Source organism: Stegodyphus dumicola, chromosome 10, assembly GCF_044657685.1.
Source record: "Stegodyphus dumicola isolate Sdum_Otavi_A_Nest chromosome 10, ASM4465768v1".
NCBI lineage: Eukaryota > Metazoa > Arthropoda > Arachnida > Araneae > Eresidae > Stegodyphus > Stegodyphus dumicola.
The window spans coordinates 59332201-59353864 of NC_140777.1; the positions used below are offsets into that span (position 1 = coordinate 59332201).

Sequence of the window (21664 nt, forward strand, 5' to 3'; positions counted from 1 at the left end):
ACTCATGAAATTACATTAGTTAGAAAAATATGTAATGATTTTAAATCATTACATATTTTTGTTCTTTTTTAAAATAATCATTTTAGGCAGCTGGCCACAGAAGCAGCTAGTATTATAAATAACAAAATATATAAATAAATAAAAATACTATTAATGATTGATCTTATTTTCAAGCAACTGAATATGAAGAATGTGCTTGTTTGGTTATGTAAATTAAACAGATACTCAAAACGAAAAGAAGATACTATAAATAGTGAAAGAATATCAGCAGATATGAAGAAACCACCTTCTAAATGGCATAACAAAACAATATTTGCAAGTGAAAACTTGAAAATTCATTGATTTCTGTTGTTCAGAGGCCAATATTTAGAGTAAAAAAGCCACCGTACGACAACACACTTTATTTACACGAATAATGAATAAAAGGATCACACAGGAAATCACACTGATCATCACACAGCACATATCATCTCACCATCTGCCTACACTCGAAGCTCGAAAGACGGATGTGTCGGTAGAAGAGACAGTTGCGCCATAATAATTAATACGCATGCACATAAGAAAAAAAGGTTCGCTTGCCTCTACCCAACACACCCCTCCTGCGAGCAACATTTTTTCAATACAAAAATGAAATATAAACAATATATAACACATTACATTAAGAAATTAAGGAAATTATTTTATTAATTTTTAATTAATTTAAATTTTATTAATTTTTCTTCACTGACACTCTTAGTACGAAAATCTGCAATCATATTATCAGTTTGTGAATATTTCAACTTAATGACATTGTCCTTTGTTAAATCCTTCATAAAATGGAAACGTAAGTTCACGTGTCTGGATTTCGTAGAAGATCTTGCACAGTTGATCCACTGGATGGCAGCTTGACTGTCTGTATTCAAGACCACTGCACCATTCAAAAATTGTTTACATTTTAATTCTGATAATAAATGTACAGTCCAAATAATATCCTTACAAATTTCAGAAATAGAAAATAATTCTGCTTCACAAGTAGACAGACTAACACTTCTCTGCTTACGACATTTCCAAGAAATCAATGAATCACCTAGTAAAATAGTACCACCAGAAAATGACTTACCATTTTCTGCATTTCCCCAGCTAGCATCAGCATATGCATTTGAAACTCCAAAATCATTGCTATGGAAAAGTTTTTTTTATTTTTTGTACCTTTTAAATACCTTAATACCCTTTTAGGCAAAAGATAATGTTTTTTTTTGGGGGGGGTACATGATTAAATTGTGACAAATAAGAAATGATATATCAGGACAGGTTCTATTCGCTAAATATAAAAGTTCCCCAATTAATTCCTGATACAAAATTGCATCAATTTTTTTCATTTGTACATGAAAAACCTTTATCTGCCCCTTTAACGATTGGCATTTTTACTGCTTTACAATTTTCCAGATTGTGTTTAGTCAATAAAGATTCAATATATTCTGTTTGAGACAAACATATACCATTTTCAAGTTTTTCTATTTGCATTCCTAAAAATTTTGAATTAGTATTTTCATGTAACTCAAATATATTTTTTATTTTAGAAACAATATTTTCAAGCATTTCTTTATTGTTACAGAATACAGCTAAATCATCAACATACAAACACAATATAAAAATGTTTTTGGTATCATTATAAATGAATATACAATTATCAGATGCTAACTGTACCAGTCCAAGTTTTTCTAATTCAGTTTTTATTTTCATATACCAATTTCTACCCGATTGAGACAACCCATAAATACTTTTCTTCAATTTACATACTTCTCCAATCAGTTTTTCATAACCAGGTGGAGGAGTCATATACACATCCTCGTTTAAGTCACTGTACAAGTATGCTGTTTTTACATCATAAAATTTAACAGTCAAGTTTAATTTAGCTGAAAGTGCAAGCAATAATCTAAAACATTCAATGTTAACTAATGGTGAATATGATTCGGTATAATCCTTATTTTTTATTTGATTAAACCCAGTGGCTACTAATCGTGCTTTATATTTTACTTCCCCAGAGTCTCCTTCCTTCAAAGTATACACCCACTTACTTTTTACTAATTTTGTTTTTTCAAGCCTCTCTACTATTTCCCACACTTCGTGTTTATGTAATGAATCTAATTCATTTTCCATTGCGGATTTCCAGTCATACCAATTAGAACTTTGTTTTGCTTCTGAAAAATCATTCGGAACATTACTGATTATACTTGACGCTAGTTGTTTTGATTTGAGCCTCTCCGATCTTCCTAATGGTATTTCATTTCCATATTTATTACTTTTTTCATAGCTATCAGATGTTTGGACTTTATTCCCCCTGTCATCAGCCCCGCTACAACAGCTCATGTCAGCGATTTCGAAATTCGATGAGTCACCATATTCCCTTGCTTGAGTGTTTTCCGTAACAACCAATTCGAGGTGTGGTTTTTGATCTACTTCGTTTCCCTTTACTTTTAATTCTTCAATATCCCAAGTTTCTAAGGCTTTATTTTCCCCTATATAATTACTACCCTTTAAAGATTTGTTAAATTTAACTGATCGTTCTTCAATTATTTTATTACTTGCTATATCATAGATACGATATCCTTTTCTTTCTCTAGCATATCTTAACATTATCCCTCTTTTCCCTGGTATGTCAAATTTGTTTCGCATTACTTTCGGAATGTGAAAGTATGCCACACATCCAAACTTTTTTAGATAGTTTAATTTGGGTTTTTTACCAGTCCAAATTTCTAAAGGAATTTTTTCTTTTCCTTTCCGGGGTGTTAAATTTGATACTTGAGTACTAAAATTAATTGCTTCTGCCCAGAATTTTACCGGAAGCTCACTTTCATGTAGTAATGTCCTAGCTCTTTCTAAAAGAACTCTGTTTGCCCGTTCAGCTTTCCCATTACTCTCACTGTTATATGGAATTGTTTTTTCATGAAAAATACCTGAATTAGCAAGATAATTATCTAATTGTTGATTTACAAATTCTAAACCACTGTCTGTTCTCAAACGTTTAATCCTTTCACCAGTTAAATTTTCATACTTAGCTTTAAATTTATAAAATGTGTCAAACACTTCACTTTTACTTTTAAGAAAATAAGTAAAATACATTCCAGAAAAATCATCCACAAAGATAATAAAATATTTACACCCACCAATTGATTCAATTTGAATAGGGCCACATAGATCCGAATGAATTAATTCTAAAATTTCTGAACTCTGATTAATGTCAGTATCTGGATGACTTTTTCTAGTTATTTTACTTATGTCACAAGTTTCACGCTTAAAATAACTTACATCATTAATATCAATGTATTCTTTCATTTTAAGCATATATTTTGGATTTAAATGGCACAATCTACTATGCCAAAGTTCAAAATTATTACCAGTTCAATCATTAGCAATGCAAGATTCAGAATTATAATATGGTTTAAATTAACTTCAAGCCTACCGTTATTCTTAAATGCTTTAAAAAGTAATTCATTACACCTACTAAAAACTAATACAGAATTATTCCCTTATTCAATTTTACATCCTTTATCCATTAAGGCAGTGAGTGACAATAAGTTATTTCTTAAATCAGGAATATAACTAACATTACTAACAGTTAAATTAATAAAACTAGAATTCTTTGTATTTATAGTTTTTGCTTTAACAGTACCAATACCTTCTGAATATATTTTTGAATGTTTACCTGCCTGGTAAATCTCCCTCACCTCTGGTGTAATATTCTGAAACCAAAAGAAGTCTTTTACCATGTGTCCAGTTACACCACTATCCAGCAACCAAATTTTATCACATTCATCATTTTTTCCACGCATAAGTTGAAGAGCAAAATCATTTTCTCTTTCATCAGAACGAGATGAAACGTTCACACTTGTAGGTTGTGACTTCTTTCTTTCCTTGTTACCTCTGGATAACTCACTTTTTGGATTCTTGCTTCTGTAATAGCAGTCCTTCGCGATGTGACCAGGCCGTCGGCAAATGTAACAAATTCTTGGCTTATAGTTTTTATTATTTCTTGATATGAACGCCTCTGTGTTGGTTCCATCAGGTCGTTTCCCGTTCATTGAATTGTGAACGGACTCTTCCTCATGGAGTATTTCGAGTACTTCATCAATTGTTTTTCACGCTGAGTTTTTACAACTTCCCTAATTCGAGAGAATTTTCTATGAAGTCCATGGACTGTGTAAAACACCAGTTCCCGAGAAGATACATCTAGGCCTAGCGAGTGGCACTTAGTTGCTATTCCTCTCGCTCTTGCGATATAATCATTAGCCGACTCATGCAACATCATTTCTAAATTTTTTAGCTCATTACCAGCATCTATTTTTCGATCTTCGGCTTGTCCCATAAATGTTGACTTTATTTTTTCCCAAAGAATTTTTGCATTCTCTTCTGTGGAGAAATGCAGCGCCTGTTGATCCGATAGTGAAAGTTTTATATATGCTACGGCGTCAGCCTTTTTTCATTCCACAATCTTTCATCTTTCTCGTCTAAATTTTCTGGTTTTACTGTCGAAATTACCGAGTCAAGTCTTTTCAGTGATAAGGCAGCTTTAATTTTCAATGCCCAAATAAAATAGTTCTCTCCAGTTAATTCGGGAACGTTCCACTTCTCCATTTTTGGCTTCCACTAAGACAGTTTCGGTTTCGACTTAATATTTTATATCCAATTCTTCTTGACAAAACCGCGCAGCTGCTACCATTTGTTGTTCAGAGGCCAATATTTAGAGTAAAAAAGCCATCGTAGGGACAACACACTTTATTTACACGAATAATGAATAAAAGGATCACACAGGAAATCATACTGACCATCACACAACACATATCATCTCACCATCTGCCTACGCTCGAAGCTCGAAAGACGGATGTGTCGGTAGAAGAGACAGTTGCGCCATAATAATTAATATGCATGCGCATAAGAAAAAAACTTTCACTCGCCTCTACCCAACAATTTCAAACTACCAGAAAAAAAAAAAAAAAGCCAGTTAACCCTTTTTATTTTTATAGAAAAATTTTCTTTTTCTAATATCAATGATCTTCTTTTGTGCATGACTTGATAATGTTTATACATTCCAGATTATATATAATTAAATTATCTGCTGTCATGGATAAAATCATTATCTAAATACTATGACATCATCTGCTATCCCATGAATTTTTCTTTCTCCTCTTATATTTTCCATAGAAAGTTTTGATTTTCACTCAAAGTAATTTTTCCATCATTTGATAATAAACAAATTTAACATATTTTAGCCATCGTCTGGTTAATATGTGAACCAGTTAATCAAAAGCTGACTGCACACTGTTCAGCAGACATATATATGACAAATATAATATGACAAATTAGTACCAATACTTACCACTGGCATTTTTTAATACAGCAAATTTCACATCAAGACCAAAACCATTATTGAATGAAATGGTCTGCGTACATGTGACTAGGTGGAAGAGGAAAGAAAAAAAGGTTAAAATTAATGCAAGTGAAAATTAATACTAATAAAATGAGTAAATATTTTTTAATTAAATTTTTAGTATCAAAATATCAAATATTGCAATTTACATGTATCAATATTCATTCATTACTTAATTAAAATTTAAAAAATTATCAATTTAAAAAATACAGTGAAATCTCTTATGCAGCCACTTTCAACAGACGATCACCTCTAAAAGCATAAGAATACTAGTTGCCAAGTGGACAATGCCAGTTAGCACTAGTAGCTCTATCTGGGTCCAAAACCTGGTGAATGAACTGGATGCATAAGTGTTTTCACAGTTTTCAACTCTTATTTGGGGAAGGGTAAATGCTGCTTTCTTTTTTCAATTACCCTAAGAAAGTTTCAATGAAGGTTTTACTCCCTTAAAGCAGGTAGACTTTGCATGCTTTGCTATAATAAAAAAAAATTCAATCTTAAAAATTACCAGTATTTCAACAGGATGTTCTGACAAAAGTGTCATATTTAATATGCTGAAAGAATACTTTATTCTTAGAAAACAAAATATTTTTACATACTTATAACAGGTAAATGTTCTCATCTAAGAATATCAAGTTTGATATGATTTGGTAACACTAGCATTTTATCACTGTCAGTTCATTTTCCAGCTGTATTGCAGCTTAGTTGACATGGAATGTCACACAAAGGAACAACGAATTTTGATTGTGAAAACTCATAGCAAGGATGGTGAGTGTTATGTACACACCGTTAGGAAGCTTCATGTAATCTTTGAATGTGAAACTGCCCTAATGAAACAACAGTTCACAGATTAATAAAGAAATATGAGGACACAGAATCACAACACCCTCAATCCAGTTGGTTTGTTGAAAGCACTGCTATTTTGTGTGACACTGTTACTGCAAGCCCCAAAGAATTTGAACTTAAAGAGGAAATTGAACATATCATTAGCCACTTTATAGATAGATAAGTGAAAAAGAGATTATAAATGTCATCGAGATAGTACAGTTTGGCATAAGAAGTTGTAGAGGACATACACCATACATATTTTAAATTCTTAAATCCAAACATTACCTGTTGTAAGCAAATGAAAATATTTTCTGTTTTCTGAAAATAAAGTATTTTATTAGATGTATTAAATCTAGCAATTTGCTGACACATTCTAAATAAATATAAATAAACAAGATATTGAACATTACCTATCAAAGACAACTACCTCCATAAAAGACTAAAATAACTTGAAAACACAAGAGGTCATCCAAGGAAAATTTACAAAAATACTGAGGATTTGTGAAAAAACATTTCTATGAAAGTATAAAAATATATGAAATGCCAGTACTGGAGACTAATGGAAAGATTATCTGAAAGTATAATAATGATAATTCCGAGCTGTAAGAAGAAAATTCTGTTACGTTTTGAGGAACTCAAATATGACCCAGACAAATGGAAGGTTGAAAAGAAAAGAACAGCTAGATATTTGCAAAGCATGTTTTCATTCACAGTATTAACACATGCTATATGAATCTTTCTTAGCATTTCAGAAGCTACTTTTTCTGATTTTCCAAAAAGGTGCTTGTATGAGAGCATATTCATCCTCCAACCACCATGTTGACAGGAGAGTCTAACTTTGAATTATAATGGCATGTACACACACCTACATGTAACAGACATTGTTCTCCTTATTATTTTCAAAGGTTGTTCAAAATCTGGGAACTTGATTTTTGACCAGACTCTGTCATAGACCCTATACATGGCTAACAAAACTAAGCTCCTTCTGCATTATCGTAGCAAGTGATGTTTGGAATACAGAAAGCTATTTACTGAGGCTCAAGAAAAACTATATGACAGGAGAAAAAAAAAAAAAAAAAAAAAAAAAAAACAGTCAAGGTTATATCTCAATGCCCTAGTAAGACAATGCTACATTTACCTGAATGCTCTTTCTGCCGCAGTTCTGAAATCTAAAATATGGACGCATGATTTAAGTAAGGAAATGTCTATAATGCATTTCACGAAAATTTGAAATGTATTCATACAACCACAATTCAACATGACATTTTAAAGTTCTTCAAGTAGCAATATTGATAATTGGTGGAATAAATTTTTTGAATATTAAATGCATAAAATATTTCATAATATGCACTGTTACTTTCGTGGTTAGAAGACCAGACAAATGAAATAATTACAATGATCCAAAGTTTAAAAATAACTTTTTTTTTTTTTTTTTTTTAAATGTGGTAAAAATTTGAGAAATAACGCTTGTTTAACTGAATATGGTGAAACACTTTAAGACTATCTGCCCAAGGAAAGAAGCACTTTTGCGGAGGTCCACATGTTTAAATTTTGGAAGCCATTATATATAAAAGGCTATGCAATATTTATTTAGCACTTGTATTCAAAATTTAAAAAACAAATCTTTTCTCATGTTTACCAGTACTATGTTGTCGAGTCCATAATTTAAGAGATGAATCCATCGAAACTGTTGCTATCAATAAATCACTATTTGCACACTCAGAAAGATATATTCCTGTAGCATTTCTTACCACATTGCTATGTCCAGTCAAAGATGATGACAAAGAAAACTGCATAAGAAAAAAAGCAGTTATGTAATTTCATATTTATAAAATTAAAATATGAAAAGCAAGAATTTGTTAAAGTAATAATATTTTAAAACTCATTTCTCATTCAGAAAAACATTTATTACCTCCTACATAACATTTTATATTATTACTCTAAATCTGTGCATTACAAAAATAAATAAAAATCTTTAATATATATGTGCTCAAATGAAAGTGGGTCAGTGGTTCTGATGGCATAGTTCCACAAGCTTAAAATTTTTGGATTTCTGGGTAGATGTGTATGCAAGAAGAAATTCGGTTTAAAGCAGATACAAGAACTGTGTCACTTAGTGACAAGTAATAGCATTCCATGGATTCATAAAAAGTAATATCATTCCATGGATTCTCTAAACAGGCTTAGCATGCAGTAATCCAGTTTTTGTTGGACGATGGGATTAATGGAATTGATGTTTAGATCAAATAATGGATGTGCATAGAACTGGGTGTATGTTACATAATGCAGTTTTCTGATGATGTGGTGATTTTAATCGTGGACATGTGAATATAGATGACATGCTACAGCCACACATTTAATCATCACTGAAGAATCAATAGCTGTCATATACTCCTTTGAGAAAAACTGTCAAATAATCCAGAAGAATATAGACATGTCACACAAGAGATTCATACAGATAACTCTGAGGAGACTAACCAGACATCCCACTTGGACAGAATTTTGATAGTTTGATGATGCAGTCCTTGCATTCCAGCCAGTTTATCATTCTCTCCTAAATATTTGATATAATTTTTAAAATGCCAATTATACAAGAAGTACAAAAAGTAAAAATAGTGCAACTTTGGGAAAATGATGATTTGACAATTAAAATATCCCCTCTCTTACACTCACAGTTGTCAATCTACATATTTTCTATGAAGTTCTAAGCATTTTTAATGTTGTCTAGATGTCTTTCCCTAAAATAGTGGTAGATGTCTTTCTTACTTTGAGTTGTGGGAAAATAGTTTTGGTGAAGCAGAATCTTTAATTTTGCCAAAATACAGTGAATTAATATTGCCTGAAATTGAAGTTTCAGGTGAAAAATTAATGAAATTGTCCCAAATTATACAATAAACATGGATCAACTTTTTGATGTAGTAGTGATTACAAAAGTTCTTTTGGTAAGCTAATTATCAAATTTGGAAAAATAAACATTGTGAAGAAAAATGGATACAAGTTTTCAATCATTTCAAAGAAAAAAAATTCAATGCCCAGTCTTTCTCAAATAATGGAATACATTTGCAGTACATCAGCACCTGTCGAAAGAATATTCTCAATAATAAAGAAAGAGGTAGAACAGCTGAACAACAAAAGCTTCAACACGCTGCAAAATTAATAGAGAATTACAAATTGCAGTGCATATTTCAATGCCATTAAAAAGAATAATGAATTTTTAAGGAAAGTTCATACTGGTGATGATTATTAATAACTTCTTAATAATAAGATATGGTATACTGTATGTCTGCTTCCAGCACCAGTTTTGTTCACCCACAGAAAGGAAAAATCTCCCTTTCCTTACAGTTTGTGACAAAATCCGGTATGCAGATATACACACTCTTTTACAAAAAAAATCGAAGCACCAAGAACTTTTACAACCGCGATGAAATTTGGTATGCAAAACCATCTTGACCGAACATGCAAATGACCAAAGTTCACAGGAATTGCGATCATAACGTGCATTTCTAGTGCGCTATTCGCAAAGTATAAAACCAGTAACAAAGGCATAAAATTTATCTTTTTTGTTGCTGCCATAGAAATTCCGTAAAGAAGCAACTAAAGATGCCATTAAAATGATATCAAAGACATTACAGACAACTGTACGACTTTGAACAAGAATGCATTGTAGGTTGAGTGAAGCTGGGTGCTCATACCGAGCAATGGGCCGTCACCTGCAGCGTACAGACACTGCTGTGCAAAGATATTGGTAGCAATGGTTGCTAAAAGGAAATTGCCGATGAAATGAAGGCTCTGGAAGGCCAAGGAGCACAAATGTGAGGTAAGATAGAATGACTGTTCGCCAGGCCTGAACTGCCCCAACAATATCATTGTCGACTATTCAACGCACAACACACGTCTATACCTTCTGTGATACAGTCCACCATCACACGGCGCTTATCTGAGGCGGGGTTACGCTCACAGAGGCCTTTAAGAAGTTTGTCTTTGACCCCACAACATCGGCGGAGTCGTCTGGAGTGATGTCACAGCGGATCATCATGGCAGCCATCAGACTGGCATCGTATAGTGTTCTCGCTTAACTCTTGAAGCAGATGACCACCATATTCGTGTCTGCAGAGGACGGGGCCAGCGGTTAAAATCAGCCTTTGTCTTACAAAGGCATACAGCCATAACCGATCATGTGATGGTGTGGGGCGATATTTCTTATGACAGCAGGTCATCTTTAGTCATCCTCTATAAATCTTTAACACCTCAACGATATGTTGATACCATCCTGCAGCCAGTTGCATTACTCTTCATGGCACGTCATCCTGGGGGCATTTTCAAACAAGATAATGCCAATCCACATATCCACACATCTCTGGATAGTCTCCATGCGGTTGATACTCTTCCTTGGCCAACAAGATCACCAGACCTTTCACCAATTGATCAATGTCTGAGACATAGTAGGCCGCCAAATTCAGGCACCACAAAATATCGCAGATCTGGAGCAACAACTGATGAATGCCTGGCAGATTGCGTTGTTCCTTAATCTTTGAATTGATTCCAGCTTATTATTTTTTGCAGACTGTTAGAGCAATTTTATAAAAGTAAGCTTGAACTTTTGATTATGTCAAATAGAATTTCCGATATATATTTACTAATATGTAAAGGATCTACAAAGCGAAAGTATGTTTCGAAGTCCATTAAACAAAAAATGGAATTGCTGCAAAAAATGGATAAAGGCATATTCTTTTTTTCTCCAACCATTCCGAAATCTGTTTATCAATTTCACGCTGCTCTGCGGACGAGGGGGGATACCACGGTGCACAATGAATTGGAATTTGATCTGTCAGCACTATCCTTATCTTCAGGGCAGATGTTTTTATTTTATTTGGCTTATAATTCCTTACTAAATATAGTATTTCATCTCGATGTACTCTGATATGATTTAAATCAAATTCATCATCATTATAATTCGCTTCCGATAGTGAAGAAAGTGACACAGAGGTTATTGAAAACGAAAAAATTTCGATTGACAAATTAGTCAGTATTCTCGACACAGCAATTATAGGACTTGAACAGGGGAACTTTGTAACTGAACAAGAAATTATGTCTGCTTATAGAATTAAAGAGAAAGTATTATCACATGAAACGAAGCAAAACTTAAACAACTTACATTGAAAGAAATGTTTAATAAAGTAAACAAATAAATATTAAGCTTTTTCTTTTTTGCAAATTTTGATACCTTTTAGATCATAATTGTTCTTTATTTCATAAATTACGGTTTCATATTTTTAATTTTATAATTTCTGCATGCCATCTTACCAGATTTAAACCGATGATCTATAATACGGAAAAATCGATAATCCGGAATCGCCGAAGTCCCGACGAGTCCGGATTAACGACTTTTGACTGTACTTCAGTCAAGCAATATGGCCATTTTTGCATGCTTCTTTAGGCAATCGTGCTCATATCAATACTTCAGTCAAGCAATATGGCCATTTTTGCATGCTTCTTTTCATTATATTCCAAGTTCAAATAGTTTTTATGGACAAACAGCATTTTCCTCTTAAAGTGAATTTTAAAATATGCCACTATGGAATTAGCTCGCAATGGAAAAAATCTGCAGTAAAATTTCTGCAAGAATACAAATTTTCCTGCAAAATTGATAAAAGGAAGAATGTGGACATACATTTGGTACATAACCATTATTGCCAAGGTTGTGCACAATGCCAAGTCTCAACAATTCTCAAAAGTTTTTCAAGCAAAAACAGATCATTGTATACATGAAGAAAACAGCACAAAAAACTACAGAAAGGTTTGGCAAAGAATGTAAGCATTTTACTTTTTAAATGTATTATTATACGTCTTAACTACTAATTAAAACTTCTATATTGTTGCTAAAGTGTGTTTTCTTTTTTTCATACATTGAAAATATTTGCCAACTTACCATAAATATCTTTGGGAATCTTTAAAAGCTGCAAAACCTGTCAACATGCACCAATTACCTTCTCATCTGTGAAAACACACAAGATTGGGCCAAGATGGTTGTGTTAATATACAAGTACCTTAATTTCATATATTTTCTCTTACTTAAAAGGTAAATAGGAAAAGAAAGAAAAATCCAAGCACCAGGACAAGGCAATAATGCCTATGTTTTATTTAGGCACTGATGCAAAAGATTATTGGGATTTATGTATTATAAGTCCGAAATACAAAAAATCAGTCATTCTCATCAGGAATGGTACCTGAATGGTGTTCAACTAATAGTTGAACACTAGTACATTAATTAGCATAGAAAATCAAGAGTATACTTAGTATGCTCCTTAAATCATATAAACACAGTTTATTCCAATACTGATCCAGTTAAAAATGACTGCAACTACAGTATAACTAGCAACTACAGTCATAAAAGCATGATGCAGTTAAAAAAATTATATGTTACTCAATAAATATTAAACCACACAACTTACTTCCAAGCCATCTGATGTCCATATTACAGCTGAACTGTCAGCAGAAGTAGATATAAGTTCATTTTCGAATGCTAAAAACATCCAAATGAAGAAATTTATCAGAAAAATGAAATTTATATGCACTGCAAATAAAAATATAGTGTGGAACATACCAAAATATGATAATTTTAATTTTAAAAAAAGAATTGTTTAATGGTATTTACAGTTATTTGTGCCCTCTAAAAAAAGTCATGAACTCACTGCTGACTTTGAGAAGCATTCATGAACGTGTCGACGAATAATTTTTCTGATACTACAAATTAACTTTTTAACATAAAATATAAATTATAAATCTCTTGCATATAAAAATATGCCTGAATAGTGATATATTTATTTCAAATCTTAACTAAACAATGGATAATGGTACAAAAATAAATAAATAAACTTACAATCATCACATTTTTTAATCCAATGAACTGATGTTACGATCTTCTTATGGCCAACTAAAGTTTGCAGATGTGATCCGCCAGTACCCTTCTGCAAAATTTATCACTTATTACACATATGTTGAAAGTTCTTTGTTATAGCTCAGATTGAAAATACAATTTAACAAAATGCTCTGAATAAATAACTAAAAGTTACCTCCATAACATCACACAAAATACCTAAAAGATGAGTAATATAAATTTGGTACTTTCTGATTATTTTAGCATTCATCAGAAAGACACAAAAAAGTACAGTACAAAGACCGTAATCTGTAAGTCCATTATTCGGAATGATCTATAATCCAGACCTCAAAGCCATAAACTTACGCATGTGCGTTTGATGCGTGCGTCCGCTATGCATGCACATAAAGCCAGTAAAGCGTTTACACATGTGCACTTCTGACAGTGAACAAAGTGACAGAGAGCTTATTGAAAACGAAAAAATTTCGATTGACAAGTTAGTCGGTATTCTCGACATAGCAATTACAGGATTTGAACAGTGGCACTTTGTAAGTGAACATGAAATTATGTCTGTTTATAGAAGAGAGAATTAAGAGAAAGTATTAGCACAAAAAGCAAAGTAACTTAAACAACTTACATTGAAAGAAATGTTTAATAAAGTAAACAAATAAATATTAAGCGTTTTTTGTAAATTTTGATACCCTTTAGATCATAATTGTTCTTTATTTCATAAATTACGGTTTCATATTTTTAATTTTATAATTTCTGCATGCCATCTTACCAGATTTAAATTGATGATCTATAATCCAGAAAATTCCCTAATCCGGAATCGCCGAAGTCCCCACGAGTCCGGATTACGGGCTTTGTGCTGTATTGATGAGGCAATGCACAATTATACCAAAAACTCTTGATTATCCAGGCTAATGTCGTTCACAGATAATCCAAATATCAATTTTCATGCAAACTGCATGCATTTTTTTCTTAAGAAAATCAGCAATTTTACTTTAGTTTTGAGAACATTTAAATATTTCTGGACCTAGAGATGCAATTTAGTTTTTTAAGAGCCCACTCGTACTTACACCTGCTTGTTTTTTATACATTCTCACACTTAGCATTGAATGTGCATGCATGACACACAAGGATAATCCACAAACCGAATAATCTGTATGCAGATAATCAAGAATACTGTATTTGACAATACTAGTATATGCATAGCACACGTATGTTTGAGTAAATGTAGATTTGCACGCTTGGGAATTCAGTGGTATACTGGTGTGCAAAACGTAAGCAACAGGTGTTCTTTTTGCAATAACTCCACAAGAAATCATCTGAGACACTTGAAATTCAGAAATGAGAGACAGCATTTTGTATTTAAACGATGATGAAAGCTTAGTAGCACAAAAATGAATACAGTGCATACAGTATGGAATCAACTAAAAAAAGGCTTTATTGAACTCATACTATCGTTGCAAATGATTGCCTGTACAAGAGGAAGAACAAGCAGATGTTCCTTAGTATGGGATATGCCCTCTCCTTACGGCAATGGTTGCTTTGCACCATCTCTCCATACTTAGCACCAGATTGGCCAACACATCTTGAGGTTAGAATGCCAAGTTAAAGAATTTCACAAACTCGGTATCCATGTACACGCTGACCTATTTTCACTTTAAAAAAATCAGAGAATTGCACAAGTTAGGCACTGCGTACTCCCTTGACTTTTTCCATGTACACATCGATCTATATTTACTTAAAAAGTCAAAGTAGCAGCCAACAAAAAATACATAATCTCAACAAACTACGTATTAAATCAAACAATGAAATAACATAAAAAAGGATATTCATCTTAGCACTACACAAAGAAAATATCTACTTACATTATTTACAAATTTTCATATCTTCAGTCAAACCAAATTCTTTAACAGCATCCAAAAACTTCCTAAAATTATCTGAACTAGAATCTGTATACTGGCGTCTTCACAAAAATAAGAGTTGAAAATATCCTCTATAGTGCTAGTATCCTCCAACGTTCGACCATATGCTTTTCCTTCCCACAAATAGGACATTTATAAAGGCTACTAAGTAAACCTTGATTTACACACCCGTCAATTAATCCTTTTTTCTCTTTCATTCCAAATCATATAGAAATTCAAATTAATCTTACCACATTCAGCCATTTTACTGTGTAAAACACAAAATAACCAATGTACTTCCTAATGAATGTGCACAAAAGCCCTTACAAATCTTTTCCCATCATTCAACTTCACCTCAAACATGCAACTAATTACGTCATAATAGGGTTTCCATAAAATTCAACTACTCAAGTTACCATAAATGAAACAACTTGGCGATAAATGAAGTAACAACTTAGCAATAATCCAAGGGGCACCCTTAAATCTACTCTAACCAGAAAAAGACATAAAGCAGAGATATCAGAATAAATTGGAAACTCAATTTAAAAAAATCTCATATGAAAGGAAATGGAGTGCACAAATGAGAAATGGCATTTGATTAAAATGATTATTATTGAAACTGGCGAAAAGTCTTAGGAAGGGCAATGAACAGATTTTTGAAAAATGCAGAGAAATTTGGAATCAATACACACAATCTTTTTATCAATTTCAGAAATGTGTATGATTCTTTAACAAGGAATTACTTATACAGGCCTTCAATGAACTAAATATTCCAGAAAAACTTACTGCACTGGTGGCTTTGACTCAAAGCCAAGCTAAATGAATATGTATCTTGGAAACCAAGATACATATTCATTTACAAGATGATCTCACACAACAACTTGAGGTCAAGAATGGAATAAGACAGGAGGATGGGCTAATCTTTGGAATATGGTAACAGGTAGTTTGGCGACATTTTGCTAAGGCGATAAAGGTTACTAGCTAGGACTTTAGCGGTGTACATGGATAAAGTCAAGAGTGTGCGCAATGCCATTTTTGTTCAATTCTGAGATGTTTTTTTAAGTGAAAATAGGTTGACGCGTACATGGACGATACCGTGTATGTGGAATTCTTAAAAATGCGGCAAGCAATGGGCGATTCTGCACTTTCTCCCAATTTCGCACCTAATCTTCATCATGAATAAGCACTTTTGTTCCATAAAAGTTCTAGCATAAGCGTAATTCGGCTAGCAGATTGTTGGAAAAAAATGTTGAGTAAAAAAAAGCCTTTACTTCGTGAAAACAAAATGGCGTAAAAAAAAAAAAAAAAAAAAAAACTAGCAGAAAAATCACCAAATTTTCGCCAAAAAATTGCCAAGTTACCATAATCCGAAGATTAACCGGAGGATGCTTTGGGATGCCTCATTTTAATACTGAATTTGAAAAAAATATTAGAGATTCTAAGATCAATACTATAGGAAATATTTTTAATAAGATTATTCAATTACTCACTTATGCAGATGATATTTGCATTGTTACCCATATTGCTATTGCTCTTACACAGGCATTATGACACTGGGAAAAAGTACAAAAAATTGAAACTATCTGTTCACAAAAATAAAAGGGTACTATTCGGTTTTGAGGGCCGTAAAAAATCGCCAAACTATTGTTGATGCCAATGCTGCCAAAAATAATTGCGGCAACCCTAATAATTGCAGCAAGAAAGGAAGTACAATAGTAAATAACTATTTAAGATTGATGTTTTAATTTAGATGAAAGGTTAATTTCATATAATACTTTTTTATTATTATAATTTATATGAAAAAGGCTAAACATGACTGAATGAAAGCATAAGAGTAAATAACTATTTCAGATCATTATTATAATTTATATAAAAATTGCTAAACATAACTGAATGGATGCCTGCATCGCTATTTCGCTACCAACTTATCGCTAAAGCATAATTTCATCTCGTTGGTTGTTCAAAAGTAATTTTCTATAATGAATGATGCCTTTCCTTTGAAAATATTCTCGGTAAAGGGCAGAATCGCTCACTTATTTGTTTGCCGCTTTTTACAAGGGTAAAAACAATTAGATTTTTGTCAATTTTCTTTTTACTTTTTAAGTGAAAATAGGTCGATGTGCACACAGATAAAGTCAAGGGTGTGCGCAGTGCCATTTTTGTGCAATTCTAGGATTTTTTTAAAAATAAAAATAGGTCGATGTGCGCATGGATACCGAGTACTTGCAATTCTTAAAAACGCGTCAAGCAGTAGGTGATTCTGCACTTTACCCAAAATTCTCTTGCCGACTTTTTGTCATAGGCAATTCCCAAATTGTGAAATCCACAGGATATCAAAAAAGGATTTAAATCAAAAAATAATTTAAAAATTAAACTAGTATTTCAATGGCGTCTTAAGAAATATAGAACTATTGCTATCTGAAATCAGCGCGTACGCTAGATTTGGCACGCTGTTTAATGGGCGCGTTTGCTAGATTTGGCGCTTTTGCGCGTACATTTTCGATGCAATTTTTTTACGGCCCTCGAAACCGAATAGTACCAATAAAAGTAAGTATATGTCTTGTTCAAGATCTGACTTGTCCCTTAGTTGTTTAGAAATTAATACTAGTTATGGATTTGAAAAGTCTACAGTTTCACTTATCCGAAAATGGAGATGAAATGCAAAAATGAGACAATGGTACAACTCTAATATACGCCCTAATTTCACCAAATGTGGCGATATGTGTTCTGCGCTGGTTTTTGGCACGATTGCGTGTTCTATGGCAACCCTGTTGACGTTGAAAAATCTTTCGCTGGAGCTCGTTCATTCGTCTCTGTGTCTGAGAAGATGGGAGGGAAAGATAAAATGGTAGTTGTTGAATTGAAGTTCGGCAAAAGGAAATATCATTGTGGCTATCCTGTTGAGGGGTAGTGGGTATTTGGAAGTGTGGAAAGAGGGTCTGGGAGATTATTTTTAATGGCAGTGCATGATAGAAGTAGGGATTTGTGATTTTATTTATTTGTGAACCATAGTATAAATTTTCTGGATAGTGTGTCTGGCTGTCATGTAAATACGATAGTGATTACGTGGCGGCATGATAAAGGCGGTATGAAATTTATATTTCTGCTATTCGAAAACGCATTAATTCATAGTAAGTGCATTTTATTTTATCCTTGTTCTTATTTTATAGAATGTTATGTTCATTGGTTCTTTAGTATGAATTTCTGTCGTTATTGTTGTTTTTTTAAATTGTTTGAAATTTATTTTGTTGTTTAGTGCCTAGACTGTGCAATTCGTAGATGTTTTTTAAAGTTGAAACAGAATGCTGTGTACATGGTATTATTTGAAATTTATTGTTGTTATGTTAATTTATTAAAGCGAGGTGTGCATAGTTTGTAGATTCGTTCGTTGCCTACATTGTGCTATTCGTAGACGTTTTTTTAAGTTAAAACATGTCGCCGTGTACATGGATTCTTGTCAAATATTTTTGGTTAGAAACTTTACGTTTCTGCTATCTAAATTTTTTGTTTTTGTTTCGGATTTTTAGCTAAAATGTATGTTGAAAACGTAGTTTTTGCATGTGCGAAAACCGCGTTTTTGGAGACATTTTAGGCTAAAAGTTCGAAATGTAGACAAAAAATTTAGATAGTAATATGGCAGCGTGAAGTTTCTCGCCAAAAATATTTGGCGCGAAATTTGGCGACTTGAGGGCGCATATCAGAGTAGTTCCAAGATAACTTCTGAAACAGAAGTTATGTCATTTTTATCACATTTATTTGCAGTGGAGAATTTTTCCTAAAGAATAGAAGTTCTCAAGGCTTCAAGACCTATTTAAAATCCAGCTTTCTGAAGTTAAGAACTAAATTACTTATTTACAAAAATCTTATAAGATCTGTCTTGACTTATGGATCAGAATCTTGGGTGTCGATTTTATGTTATAAGAAAGTTTTGGAAATTTTTGAGAGGATTTTGCATTGCATACTTGGCAGGGTCCGTGTAAATGGATTGTGGAAAAGAATATCTAATTTGAAGCTATATCAGATCTATACACAATCTGATGGAGTAAAATTTTTCTTGAAAATGACCTAAACATTCTAAATGTCAAAAATTGCATGGGTGTTTTCATAGTTTTTCCCAGGTGTAAAGTGTATATGAGCCAGTTCTCCACATGAGTATGCATCCCCTTAATCTCCCATATAGCCCTGGAGAGTGTTCCAGTAATCAAATACACCAAAGTAGAGCAGGATGTTCCACAGAAGGGAAAGTGCAATCAGCTTTACATCCGATAAAATTAGTTTCACTGGCCAAATAATTTCAGAGGCCTAGGTGATAAATACAGTTGGTAGCTTGTGCAAGTTAAAGCTAATAATAAATCAAAGTGTAATATTTTATTTATTTGCTATTTGTGAGAACAACTTGTGCCCTCCGAAAAACTGACGGTCTAGTAGTAACCTAAATCTAGATATGGAAACCCCTAAATAGTGCATAAAACAAAAGATATGATCCTATATTTTCAAATTATTAAAATAACATGCTTGTTTCTTGGTTCGGCTAAAGTGCAGAATTGCCTACTTATTTGTTTGGCGCTTTTTTAAAAAATTGGATTTCTGTCAATTTTGTTTGACTTTTTAAGTGAATAGGTCGATGTGTACATTGATAAAAAGGAGTGCACAATGTCATTTTTGTGCAATTCTTGGATGTTTTTTAAAGTGAAAATAGGTCAATGTGTACATGGATATCGAGTATGTGCAATTCTTAAAAACGCGCCAAGCAGTAGGCGATTCTGCACTTTCCCCTTTGGTTCTTCTGAAAGCTAGTTTACCCATTTAGCGCCTAAAACCTCAAATTAAGGGTCATTTTTTAAATTATTAAATGGAAAAATGCATAATACAGCTAGCTGATTTATATGTTCATATTAAAATGCTTATATATCTATCGATATTTAAGATAAAAAAAATATTAGTATCTATCTAGAAATATATAATGTTTGTAATCATTACGATAAATAAGATGAGTTCTTTTCCAATATTCCAATATAGTCACAGCGTTCTTACCTCATATTTATACAGCTCAATTCCATTACAAGAGCCATAACATATAATATTATTTTTACTCCAATCTAAAATATTTGGAGACCTGTTACATGCAGAACTTGAATATACACATTTAACCGGAGATGACATAACGTATACGTATACAAATCGGTATATTTATAATAATTTATATTTTATAGATATGTGCAATCAGATTTCTAAAAACTCAATACAATCAAAATCAATAATAGATATACACATTCGAAAACATGCCAATGTCAGTAAACAATGTGCTCTGAAGACAGCATTAGCCAAGGCACGATGTTAATCAAGGGGCTTATTTTCAGCAAATATTGAAATTGGCAGTGTGCATCGGAAAAACAATTATATGATTATTTATATAAATTTATTTGTTCACTTGTTTAACTCCTTTACTTCTTTTCCTAATGTGCATTAGTTTCACGTATTTGGAAGTTCATTCAAGATCCAAAGCATAACAGAAACAGATGACAATCAAACACGGTTGTAGGAAAAAATGTCACCCGGAAAAAAGGGAAACGGAAAGAATGTCCCCGGAAAATAAGGAAAGGAAAAAATGTCACCCTTCGTTTGCAATGAGAAATATAAGACATGTTTAGAAAGATCGCCAAGCTGGGTGATAAAAGTTTTATCTCAACAACCGTAACTTCGGATGACCGGAAACATGTCCGAGTAGAAGCAAGCAGATGTGTTGGCTGCTTGTTTCTTCCATGGAGCCTACCTCCATGGTTTCTTCGTTAAGGTTAAAAATAGAGAGTTGTTTAGAGAAGAAAGCTTTCGCGATGGAAGCCAGGGGGGAAAGCGGGTTGTCCAGCGTCGGTCATTGTCAGGTCTTTAGTAATTACTCTCCTCGCACCCCATGTAGTTATAGCCTTAAGCTGCGGTTTAGTGAAACATTTATTGACGCACTATAGAAAACTAATTCATCCTGAGCTTTGGTATAAGCAACAGTTGTAGATGCAATTTCAAGTTACGGTTTGCGATAAGAACAGGACTAAATTTTTTACCTAATTAATTTTCGCATAATTTTTTTTTCTCATTTGATTTTGATTAAAAGTAACGCATCTGCACAGGAAACAATTGTTTAATTTTGCACTTAAGTTTGAAAACAAGAATACCACAGTTATTAAAATTAAGAGGTTTATTTCAAAATTATTAGTCCCTGAGGGACTAATGTTTTCAGTTTGTGATTTTGCGTCGAATCACTCTGAATGTCCGTTTCACTTTTCAAACTGTTGCCACCAAATATTGTGATAAAACAACGGTACCTAGAGCCATCGAGTTTCGAATGACGTAATCCTACTGCTGGAAGCCCAAATTTGAAATTTGGAATTAGTTTTATTATCGATTTTATATTTTGTAACGAATTTTTGATTAACAAACTCAAGAATTTCAAAGCGAGCCATGGCAACGTTGTACAGAAAAAACATTTTTATCTCCAGCGCGTGAGACTGTGAATCGGAAATTCTAAAAATGTGCTCAATTTAAAATTATTTTGCGATACTGCTCTTGAACTGAATTTTATGGTCTAAGTGCGAAGAATATGATATTTAATAAATAAAGGTAACACACAAAATGTTAAAAAAAGGC

The 21664-nt window shown here is 32.8% G+C and overlaps 1 protein-coding gene across 1 annotated transcript in view; it reads right to left on the minus strand.

Annotated features, from left to right (window-relative positions):
• Elp2 (elongator complex protein 2) overlaps positions 1-20326 on the minus strand; it is an 81104-nt gene extending 60778 nt beyond the window's left edge. Inside the window, 5 exon segments of the mRNA XM_035367738.2 lie at positions 5357-5434; positions 7875-8025; positions 12688-12758; positions 13116-13203; positions 20057-20326. Of these exon segments, the coding sequence (XP_035223629.2) occupies positions 5357-5434; positions 7875-8025; positions 12688-12758; positions 13116-13203; positions 20057-20185 (517 nt within the window). The 5' untranslated portion in view covers positions 20186-20326.
• Between the last annotated feature and the right edge of the window lie 1338 nt (positions 20327-21664).